The 13,049-nt window shown below is 31.4% G+C and overlaps 1 protein-coding gene across 1 annotated transcript; it reads right to left on the bottom strand.

Moving 5' to 3' along the window:
• Nucleotides 1–664: 664 nt before the first annotated feature.
• On the bottom strand, nucleotides 665–10,254 carry LOC132738179 (NACHT and WD repeat domain-containing protein 2-like; the record flags this gene model as incomplete). Its single annotated transcript, XM_060725643.1, has 4 exons — nucleotides 665–770; nucleotides 1,287–1,438; nucleotides 2,820–3,025; nucleotides 10,126–10,254. Coding segments are annotated over 4 exons (593 nt in total), but the record flags the coding sequence as incomplete, so codon positions are not given.
• Between the last annotated feature and the right edge of the window lie 2,795 nt (nucleotides 10,255–13,049).

The following is a 13,049-nucleotide window of genomic DNA, read 5'->3' on the forward strand; positions in this document are numbered from 1 at the left end:
AAATTTACGAGGTGATTTTTTACTTAAATCAGAAAATATATTTTTTTTCCAGTCTTGAAAAACTTTACTTTAGCTTTATGTTTTATTTTATCATATTTGCTCCTTAATTCTAAAATACGTTTTCTGTTTTCCTCTGTGTTTACTCTATTGAGCCTTCTTCTCGCTTCATAAAAAAGTGATTTATAATGCCTACATTCTTGATTAAACCATCGATTTTTGCCCTTTTTGCTATTAGTAAGACCATTTTTTGTTATTGTTTTACCAAAAATCATAGATGAACATTTATATATCACATCCGAAAATGCTTGCATACCTTCACTGATATTAATATTTTTTTTATCAATTTCGTATACAATCTTGTCAAAATCATTTCTATTATTCTCTAAACAAGCCAAAAGGTCACAAACATGATCATTATTCCAAAATTTCAAAATTGTGAAAGCTCGCCGATGATTTGCTTTTTGAAAGATTACGAGGTAACAACCTATTGGTGGTCGTCAGAACCTAAGGCATAACGTTATTGAGGAGCTGATTTTAATTAGATTGTGGTATCCGACATCTTTTTTGCATGGTACATCTGTCAAATTATATTGTGTTGAAAAATAAAGATTCAAACAAACCGTCTATTACGTCTTCCCATACTAAGTGAAACATTTTAACCAACCTGTGTTTTTGGCAGTGGTCTTTGTTTAAAGACCCGTCTTATTTGAGAGCATATGCTATAAAGCATTGACATCAAATCGGAGCTGTCTGGAGATGTTCCCAAAAATCTAAGAATTAAAAGAGTAAAATTTATTTGAAAAAAATATAAAATGTGAATCAATGTCGATCGTATAAATAATGTTCGGGATACATGGTCAGTAAGGGTATGTTTAGTTTAAATGTTAAGAATTCACCTTGAAAACATTTTAACTTGAATGTGGAAAAGGTTGGTAAGTAAACATAACAAACCCGAGTATAAGATCACAGGAAAAATACTATGAAAGCCTTAACAGGTTTGATCAGAGAATCTTTGCATTTAAAAAAAAACCGAACTTTAATCATGAGGAACAAGCGAGTCCCCCCCTTGAATATCTTTCCGCCAAAAGGCACCAAAAAATAGAGTTCGGACGCAGACACTTTAACCATGTGGTAAACGTTATCTTTCGATAAAGAATATAAACCCTGCATTGAGACAAACACATTGTTAACTAAAAACAGCGTTACATTTCGTAAGTAGAATAGCGCGTCCTGTGTTGTGACGAAATCCCTTTAAACACGAGAACAGCGCTATTCTTTCTTATTACCTTAAAATGATAACAGGCGGTGTACTCATCCATGATCTAACCATCTCAGCTGCTTTGGCGAGTATGGAGGTTTTTCCGGTACCACTGGTTCCGTGTAACACAAGCGGCTGGTTCTCTCCTGCACCGGAACCTGTCACATAGCTTTTGATTTTCTTTAAATATACAATAGCAATTTTTATTATTGTTTATTATAACAAGTATAAGCATTTCCAAATAAGCTTGGAATCTGTGGTTAACACATTAAGCCAACAAATTACTTGATTTACTCTACCATTTCGTTCTAGTCAAAATATTTTGACATGTGAAGCTAGATTCCGAGATATTTTTTGTTTTTCGCCAATATCTGGGAGATATTGCCCACAAGAAAAAAAATCGCAAAAACTAAACGGGTAGTATAATCATTTGGACTACATTTGCTATTTAATTCGACTGCTTTTCGAAGATTTTTTACACACAATAAAAAGTCTCATTATTTTAAACTTGCCCCGAAGAAATCATTTATTAAGGGTTTTTTGAGTGCAAATTTTTGTTGAAAGAAAAACAAAATATACTCTTATTTAGACAACATTCTCTTATAAAAAATTTACGCATCCCTTTATTTGAAATAAAATCACTGTCAGAAAATATAACCTTCCTGCCAGATATTTCATGGCTTAGTAACATTTCCTTGCACTCATTAAATCAGAAAGTCAGCTGTAATACTGTAAATTTTTCGCGAAATTTTAATTTTCGCTATTAATCGCGAATAGGCTGCGTCGCGAATTCATGATGCCGCGTAAATTTTATATCATAACCTATATTATAAAAAATAAAACCGATGACAATTATTTTCGAATTGTTATAAAGTTTGATTATCAATACAATGACAAAATAATTAGTATGTGCAATGTTTTATTTACAACATAATAAAGATATGAAGCTTTACAAGCAAATTTTTCCAATTCCTTTTTCCGACTGAATACATGTATATCATGTACAAAAAGCTGACATTATTTTGAGACAATATCTACAAATTTTGCCTTTTACAGTCAAATGTGAGCACCTTTTATTTAGATGACAATATATTTACAGTAAAACAGTGATCAACGGACAATTCACGTATTGTAGATAAAATATTATGAACAAGTGTATTACACCTTCTTACAAACATTTAACGTTTTACCAAATACGCTTTTGCAAACAATCAACAAATTTAACTAATGATAAGAAAACCCGTTCATAACAAGTCAATAACATGTGTGTAGGTATATTCTATATACAAAATAAATAAATAACTGTCTCTTACTTACACTATTAACATTTACCGTGAATAAATGCGGCACAGTATGTAAATTAACGTAAACCTACCCTGTTATATTGCGTAAATAAAATTCAACCAATCGCGAATAAAAATTTCTGACCCTGCCATCGCGAATTCATAATTACGCGAAATAATATAGGGATGGGATTTACGCGAAATAAAGTAATGTGACATTATAAATCGATCGTTTGTTCGTATAAATCGTGCAGAATACAAACAATCGTTCATTTTACCTTTAATGTTTCTTCCCTCCCGCTAAAACCTTCACATTTGGATTGACAGAATTGAATGTGTTGAAGGCACTCCTCTATCAGAGGATCTTTGAGTTTTTCTTTCTCTGCTACAGACTTTTCCACCATGCCAATCATGTGCTGCACAAAGTCGTTACAGAGAGATTCTAGGTACTTCTTGTGCTCTTCTGACGAATTTGGGTCAATTCCTTAAAATAACATTAAAAATAAACAATTATCTATCAACACATCCTAAATGATATGAGAGTTTTGGTGGAAAGTGTATCTCACTCGTTTCATTTCTAGCACTCACGTGACTTATAAATGTGGCAATGTTGACCCGCTTGTGTATTGGTCAACCCTTTTAAAATCTGTGTTGCATCTGTATTAAATTTATAAAATATATCTTAATCCAACAAACACTTGAGTTTAGTGCAACGATAATCACGTGATTCAACGATACCCTTAAACGCTAAATAACTTAAATGGGCTTGTCTTTCATTCAGTCTGAGCATAACCATTCATCATTTTTAGCGGAAAAAAATCGAAATAATAAATGACGGAAAAGCTGACCATGATCAGACTGAACGGATATGACGACTCATCATGGTTTTCAATGGTCGCATAAGTAGAATCTGTTGCCGCTAGCAGACGACATTTTAAAGGTATTGAAAAAATTTATAAATCAAGTTTTGAACAACTCTACTCTCAGTGTGATTTTCTTTTCAGATCTTCAAGAAAAATTAATGCTAACCAACTGAAACACTGAATTTTTTAAATAGCCAACAAGTTTTGTGTAAAGATCAGGTCATCATTACAAGTTAAACACAGTGACATTGGCATAAACAAATCGATTGAAATTGTTTCATTGATACGAATGTGGTGTTTCGGGGCATTTTGAAGTATTTTTTTATCCTAACATTATACAAAATGGCCTTATCCATCTTCTTAACGGCATAGAAATGTAGTTATTTTTATTGCTAATTATGACTTTTCGTTCAAATAAATCACCGGCCCTCTCTAACAAAAATACATGGGACTTCGTTTTACTTTAAAGTCTCGTCCATTTTAAAACAAAAATGCATTTATTTTTTCGAAAAATCAACTTTACTGCACCTAACCATATATACTTTGATACTGATGATGATGGTAATGATGAAAATGATGACGACGATGACAATGAAGCTACTAACGACGACGACGACGACGACTTTGGTAATAACATTTTTGATAATAATAATGGCGCTGTGAGTGAGCGTTTAGTACTCATTGAGTAATGTTCAGTGTTTGAATATTGTCCGGTGAGTATTGTTCAAGTTAGTAATGACCACTGTATGATAAGTTATCAGTGAGTAATTATTACTGTGTGAGAATTAATCAGTGAGTTACTATAACTGTATGATAAGTAATTAGTGAGTAATTATTACTGTGTGAGAAGTAATCAGCAAGTAACTTTTATTCAGACAGTGTTACCACTGTACCACAGCACCCGCTCTGAATTATGCCCATTTTGGAGGTCCTTATATACATAATCACAGTAATGGCAAACAAATAATTTTAATAGTTTCAATTGCTACAGTTGTAAGTCAAATTTGTTTGAACATATCGAATATATATTCAACACATGACTGAGTATTGAAAAGACTGGTCTGACCAGAACACTTTAATTTATGTAAAATGTTGAAATAAGAACATCAGCAACACTTTAACTGTAAAACATGAACTAGTACGCAATAAAAAATAACGTATTATGTTCTATTTTTTCAACTTTAATGGTTTTTAATTTATACACGCAATAAGTGTGGCCATATTGTGTTCTTTTTCAACATAAATTCTTTGTTGGAGCGATTTAGAAAGTGCTCAGTAAAGACAATGCAGTAACGTACCATGGCATACTCATTTGTACCAACTGTAAAGTTAACAAGAGTTGTCTAAGGTAAGGAGACAACGAAGCTCGACTAATTAAACTTAACGCAGTAAGGACGACAAAACTATGAAAGAAAAATCAATTATGATGTAATTATACTTCTGTATCCGTATCAAGAAAGGACTCAAATGTTCTGTATTTTTGCACAAAATAATACGACAAGAAGTTATAATAAACAAATAACATTTGTTAACATAAATTCCAAGATCAATGGGGAATAATTCTGGAAATAGTCTCGCTAGAGTTATTAACCTTGTCACAGATCATGAGTTTAATGATACGAAAAGATGTTGAAATTTGAAGTAGATACCTTAAAAACTAAACAAGTAATGGTATTTCCTAAGGCAATTCCAAGTTCAAAGGGAGATAAATTTGAAATATTGCTTCAAAAGTTATAAGCATTGTCAAATAAGATGTGGTTGATGATAAGGAATATGTTTTTGAAGTTTGAGGTAGATAACTTTAAAAACTAAAGATTTATTATTTTAAAAGAAAATAGTAAAAAATGGCATTTTCCAAGTAAAAAATATCTATAAGTTCATAGGGAGATAATTCTTTCAATATTGGTGCTAGAGTTATAAACCGTGCCCAATAAGAGGTGGTTGATAATAAGAAAGATATATTTGAAGTATGGAGTTGATCCCTAAAGAAATAAAGAAGTAATAGTAAAAATATTTTTTTAAAGGAAAATTCTAAATTCAAGGGGAGATAAATCTGAAAATATTGGTGCTAAAGTTATGATTTAAAATTCATGTTTGACTTATATTGATAAACCAGCACTTTGCAATTGGTAATTATGCGTTTCGTTATTCATTTGTGTTATTATTCGAATCAAGAAACTGGATTTACTGCTATTGTAATGTCATTTGACAGCAAACTTTTGATAATGAAACTACCGTGACAACGTTTTAAAATGGTACAGTATATGTAGGCAATCCGGATCTAAGACAATCCGAAACAAATCATTTTAATTCAGCAATGAAACATGAAAAGTATATGATCCTTATGTTTCCGAAGAAGAAAATAATTGATACAAGTTAAAAAATCAGCACCTTTGTTTAAGGGAATATACGTTTTTAGTGATCCAGAAGTACTTGAATGACATGATGTTCCAATAACCTTTGCTTTAATATTTTCAAATGATTTTCTTTGTCGTAACTCTATATTGTTTGTATAATATGTTGTGAAATAATCAGTTTAAGTTGTTTCATGCTGATTTCTATTTTTTCTACTGCAGTATTTAATGTCAAGATTTCAAGTAAACTAGATTATTATGTTGTGTGACAGTGATATGATGTTTAGGAAAGAAATGGCACCAGTAAATTTTAGATTTTGTCATTTGTATACTCGAGCCAAAAGGACTTGGAAATTATTTGAAAAATAACACTTTTCATAAGGTGATTCTGATTGGCTATACTGTACCCCAAGTTACGGATATTAAAATGACTGTGTTAAAAGGCACATGGTCACGAGAATCTATCCGTCTTTGTTTTGTTCTCCTTTAATTCATACCAGTGTGTGCAGGTTTTTGCATTCCTATCAAATATATTCATATTGTATAATGTACTATTTCTCTCCAATTTCCGTTTTCGGACCTTTTGCCGGCTAAAATTCACTACACGCCTACTGTTAAAGGTTTTTATATATACTTTGTTTCTATGTGTTATATAATAAGGTCGTATCTACCATTTACGCACCATTTTCACAGTAACATGTAACAAACTGCCTCAATATTAAAAGGGCGTATCTGTAAGCCTGCAGTTACGACTTTATATGATTCCAAAGTGAACATACGACCTTTACTTATTGATGTTTTCTGGCTAAAATATTTTGTCTCGGGAGCTGGGAACCAGACCGAATTATGACAATTGAAACTGAATCAGTCATATAAGGAGTTAAGTACCACCTACGTCTCAATAATTCTCGATCGTCGATATTGTTAGATAATTTCTAACTGTTGTGTTATTGCTCGAGCAGTTACAAAATTTACTGACTTCCTTTGTTAAATTTATTTGAACAATAACATTTATTTGTTTATAACAATTTCTCAAATTATTTTAGAGGACCGTATGAACAGAAAACTTTAATTGGACCGTATGAACATAAAACTGTGATCAAAGATGACGTTTTCTGTTCAGAAACGTAAAGAATGCTATAATTCTGGCCGGTAATATATTTTGAATTTGTCAAAATGAAGGACACAGGCATGTACCCTCTTGTGAACAAATAACAGTTTAAAAAACATAAAACTTAAATCGGACCGTATGAACATAAAACTTAAATCGGACCGTATGAACATAAAACTGTAAAAGGACCGTATGAACATAAAACTGTAATAGGTCCGTATGAACAGAAAACTATAATAGGACCGTATGAACAGAAAACTGTAATAGGACCTCAGTATAAACATAAAACTGTAATAGGACCGTATGAACAGAAAACTGTAATAGAACCGTATGAACAGAAAACTGTGATCAAGGATGACGTTTTCTGTTCAGAATCGTAAAGAATGCTATAATTCTGGCCGGTAATATATTTGAATTTGTCAAAATGAAGGACACAGACATGTACCCTCTTGTGAACAAATAACAGTTAAAACAACGACATAATAAAAAGTCAGTCTAAGGTAAAACGTATAGATTGCAACAAAGACTAAATTAATAGTAAGAATTTCAATAAAGAAGAAGAAGAAGAAAAATGATTTTATTTTCAACTTGTACACAACATATGGTACATCGTTGTACAATATACATTTACAAAATACATGGTATATGGTCACTATGATTGACAATGTTAACATTCTGTATCAGCAATCAATAATGTTTAAGTAAAGTTTATATCTATTAAAGACTAAATAAGTATGTGTATGTTCTTAAGATATTACCTTAGAAAATATATACTTAAGTATTCATCTTAGAAAAAGACAAATCAAATTTGAAAATAAACTTAAGTAGAGTGAGAAATATTTTGCATAATTTGAAAGTTTTTGTGTAATTTATATGCATATGAATGATAACATGTTTGTTGAGAACAATCATAAATGATATATTCATTTTCAATATTGCTTGACATCAAAGACAAGGAAGTGGGTAAAGAGAAAAGGTTAAGGTCACATAAAAGTCAGGGAGAATGTATTGTTGTCGTTTAATTAGTTTAAAATCGATAATCGAATTTCAATATTTTACTGCTTTCTGATGGGCAGAAGAGGTTTGAAGGGAAGACTCGTTTTTCTTTAGAGGAAGTCATCAATTCTTCAGTGTAATAGCTGCGGGTCATTATTCCATGGACATCACTTTTATTCATTACAGCGGTACAGAACAGAATCTCAATTTCTATATTGACCCGATATTATTCAAGTAAAGATTATCTTGTTCAATGTCTGCTCCTAATATCGAGACAACGTTAAAATGACAAAAATAAAAAAAATTAATATATACTTTTGTACTCTTTTTTCGGTTATTCTGATACACCTCGAATCTCGCAGATTTTTCTGTTTATACCTCGTTCCTAACTGCTTAAGGTTATTTCGATAGTTTGAAAGATTTTGTGTAATTTATGTGCATATGAATGATAAAATGATAAATGATATATTCATTTTCATATAAATCGTGGAAAATTCATGAGACCCAATGCTTTGACCCAATGATCAAACAAGTGCAGTAAAGAGAAGAGTGCATAATGATTATTTAGTACATGCTATTCATTAGATAGAAAAACTAAATATTTTTTCACACTTGCCGAACTTTATTTAAATGCGGCCGAAAAAATGTACAATAAATGAACGGACATTACAGCAAATACATTTCCTGTCGTCATTAAAATACGAGTATGCATGATTACGGAACATTTATATCATGTTTAAAATGTTTATTTGCTTAAATCACAATTCAATACATTTATTAATTGATTAGGTTATATATTTAGTTGAAGCGTTGAGTATTACAATTAAAAGTTCATGTATGTCAATTTACTTTTGGCGATAAATTTGTTATTATCGGATCTATATTTAAACATTTTTTTGGGCCAAAAGGGTTTTAAGGAAACTAAAATTTGTTATCAATATGGGGCCCAAAAAAAGGGCCCGATATCTAAATTTTTCGCACAGTGAAACGCAAAAATTTTAAAACGATTTTTTCCACCCAAAAAACGGGGGGTACTACATCTCCCATCAATTATTTAAAACCCTCTGCGACCCTATTTGAGCCGGGTTTTTATAAAAAGCTGCAAAACACGCCCCCGGGTTTTTCAATTTCCCCAGCGTTAAAAAAGGTACCGGAAATATTTAAATTTTATGTAGAAAACCCCTTTTTTAAAAAACCCCTTTCCCCCAAATTTTCACAAATTTGAAATTTATCGAATTTTTTTGTTTCCCTTTAAAATTTAAATAAATATATTTTTTCAAAAAAGTCGATAAATTTTACGTTTTTGGGGAAATTTTTCCCCAACTTTTTGGGGGCTAAAAAAAGATCTGGTTTTTGGGGAGAGCTTCGGAACAGGGAAAACCCAAAGGGTAAAAAACTTTTAATTTTGGGCTCCCGTTATCGGGTTTAAAGAAAATGGTGTCTTGTAGCTTTTAAATTTATGACTTAAAAATGCGGCCCAAATATGGGGACATAAAATTGGATTTTTGTTAAAAAAATCCCTTTTTATTCTTGTTTAAACAAATTTTAAAAAAATTTAAATCCCCAAAACCCTTAAGAAATAAATACAAGTAATGAAAATATGTGATGGGTTTTAAAAAATTTTTCCCCAATTTTGGGTTTTTAAAAATATCGGGGAAAATTTACAAAAATTGATATGGGTTCAATAGGGGGCCCGGGAAAATTTTATTTCTCAATTTTTTAGGCGGGTAAATAAAACCACTTACGAAATTTTTTTTAAAAAAACCATTTTAGGGGCATTTTTCTTAAATGAAACATTTACGCATTTTTAACGAACCATTTACGCATGTCTTTAATGTATCACTTACGCATTGTCTTTAATTAACCACTTACGCATTTCTTTCATTTTCTTTAATGAACTACTTACTCATTTCCTTCAATGAACCACTTACGCAATTTCTTTAATTTACCGCTAATGCATTCTCTTGAAGGGTCGAATCCAACAAGGGATTTTGGATCATTTCTTGTGATAAAATCATCCAGCTAGAATATCAGAGGTAAATAAGTTTGCTATTAAATTGTCTTGCCTGTTCCACGTCTCATGTTCGCATTTACCACTAGAGCAAATCGGCTTGAAATAAAAAAGTGTCAACATGTCTAGAAAGAACCTAATAATAATTTTGTTAAAATGAGGGTCTATTAAATTTTTAAAACAAAAATTCCTACTTGTAGATATTGACTACTTTAATAGTATTGCTTTGACCGATCATTATTGCATTACCAGTAGCACTCCATTTGACGCTGTAATTAAGAATTTTTGTAGGGTCTAGAGTTTTTTTCAATTTATCCTCCTTTAATTCTTTCAACATTTGCCTGGCTCTTTGTACCTTTTCTTCTGATCCAGGACATTCTGAAAATATAATTAAATTACGATCATTGATTGATAGATTTTTTGATTGAGTGATTGATTGATTGAAAAAGAAAGAAAGAAAATACTAAAGCATATTTGGACACGAATACTATAATAAATCATTGTTGTGCAGTTTACAGTACTGAATTCTACGCCTCGTCCAATATAGGTGTCACAGATATGCACGTGTGAAATAGAATTTGTATTGATTTAAACAACATATAATGATTTTTTAATCTAAACCACTATTTTAAGCAGAAAACACATTAAATTAGGGAAACTATCAAAAACCACAGTGTTTTGTATGCCATTAGAAAAAGGTACTTGGTAGTACCAATTTTTATTTGTTTGGGTCGTCAGACCAAACAAATAATGGTAGCCAAATTTCAGACCCTGATGTTCTTATTTGCAAATGCCGAAAGAAGTCCAAACTCCTCGAAGCGGATACTTCCCTTCATATGTACATTAACGCCGAAAAATTAAGGGGAGATCACTGCGTAAAGATTGTCAAATGACAGGCGCATTAATTTTCGTAACGAAAAAAAAATAGTATCCGATTGGTCGAAGATTTCTAATATTGTGTTATTCTAAGGATGAAATTTTATTTCATCGAGTGGGCTTTAAAAACAAAATTGTTTATTAAGAATACTGTTTTTAAAGTTCACAAGATGAATTAAAATGATATGATAAGATGTTATTTATCAATTTCAGCTTTGCTTTTTCTAATTTGTCAGAATTGTCAGCAAAAATGAAATTGAGGTACCACATGGGGAAAATCTTATAAAAGTAGTTTCGTCATTGAAAAGTGTGAAATTATATTTTGATAATTTTCACTGTAAAATTATCAAATATAATTTTCACGGATAAATCAGTATCTACTAAAAAGCATAAAATAAATGCTTATATTCAGCTCCATGATTATTTACTTGTTATACAACAGGTTTACCTTGAACAAAATATATCGAAACTAATAAAGGTTACACACTTTAATTAAGAATAATATGGTATTCTTCAGGTTGTTATTCTTATAAACTCCCCGTGGTTCTAGGGTTACACGCTGGTTTCAGAAGCGAAAGGTCCGGAGTTCGAAACCCCAGTTCAAGCAACTCATTTTTTTAAAAATTGATTAAGCCAAATAAGCATTGAGTTGAATATCATTGTTGTAAATTAGTCTTATAACTCTAGAAACAGAATTTGGTGACAATTTACAAACAAATTGGTTTATAATCTCACAACCTTCACCTTTCTGACATTCTGAGACCCAAACAAATTCAGCGCCTTCTGTGCTTTGATTAACTTGAGCTATCACTAAAAATTAGTGATACCTGCACAAGTAACTTTGACTCAATCAAAAATAAGTGGTCTGAAGAAAAATTTGAACTCAACCTATAGTAAATGAAATGTAAACTGTGTACAAACAATTATTTCAATTAATTGCAAAACCAACCGGGGTCTTCATATAAGCTTGCTATACACCATGCTTGATTAAAATAACTCATTTCTAACTCTACTTATTGTCCGGAAACCATTTTTCTATTTTTAGGAACGGAGACCTTGACCTTGACCATAGGGGTCTAAATGCAAAACCAACCGGGTTCTTTATTTATGCTTTCTTTACACCATGTTTGATTACAATATCTCATTCCTAACTCAAGTTATTGTCCCTAAATTATTTTTCTTTTTTATTTACTGTGACCTTGACCTTCACCCCAAGGGGTCGAAATGCAATACCAACCGGGATCTTCATATAATATAAGCTTGCTTTACACCAAGTTTGACTACAATAACTCATTCCTAACTTAACTTGATGTCCAGAAACCAATTTTCCATTTTTAGTAACGGTAACCATGACCCAAGGGGGTCCCACTGCTATACCAACCGAGGTCGTCATAGGAGCTTGTTGTACACGAAATTTGATTACAATAAATCATTCCTAACTCAAGTTATTGTCCAGAAACAATTTTTTCTATTTTTAGTAACTGTGACCTTGACCTTGATTACACTTACTCTTTTCTATTCTAATTATTGCCCGGAAACCAATTTTCTAATTTTAGTAACAGTGACTTTGACCCTAGGGGTCAAAATGCAATACAACCACAAAGACAAAATAGTGATCTGGTGATTTTTTACAGAACAGTTTTTGTTTGTTTTGCATGATAGTTTTCTCTCATAAGGGGCCGTTATTCTTTATATATAGTATTATGAGCGTATATGGGTAAATAATTGTGTCTAGTGCCTGTGCTCTAGCTATTATCCGGAAATCATGATGTTGACCGACGGACCGACGGATGACCAACAAGCTGACTCCTATATTCCTCCTAAACTTCTTTGTGGTGTTATAAAAAGTCTCAAATACTAGTATGTAAAAAATAACTCGCACAAAAATAATCAACCACAAGAGCAAGAGTTACTTTGAGTACTGTGTAAATATGAAGTGATTTTCTTGATTCGGAAAATTATACGAGGCAAGATCCAAGATCGAGTAAAATATGATTTGTTATAGAGTATATATGTTTCATATTTTAAATTAAATATGGTATATTTTTTGTAAATTTTTCGATTCAAAACGAGACATCACTGGAGCTCTGACACACTTAAAATGCGTACATAAATAAAAAACGAAAGACGAGAGTAACACAGATGTATTCTGCACCTATATATCTTGATAGATTATAATTATATATCTTGACAAATAACTGACCCTATATATCTTAACTTATTGCATCGAAGTATACTGTACCTATATATATATATTGATAGATTACACAGAAGTATACTGTACGTATATATCTTGG

Source organism: Ruditapes philippinarum, unplaced genomic scaffold (assembly GCF_026571515.1).
Source record: "Ruditapes philippinarum isolate M1 unplaced genomic scaffold, ASM2657151v2 ctg20523_1_1_1_1, whole genome shotgun sequence".
Lineage (NCBI taxonomy): Eukaryota > Metazoa > Mollusca > Bivalvia > Venerida > Veneridae > Ruditapes > Ruditapes philippinarum.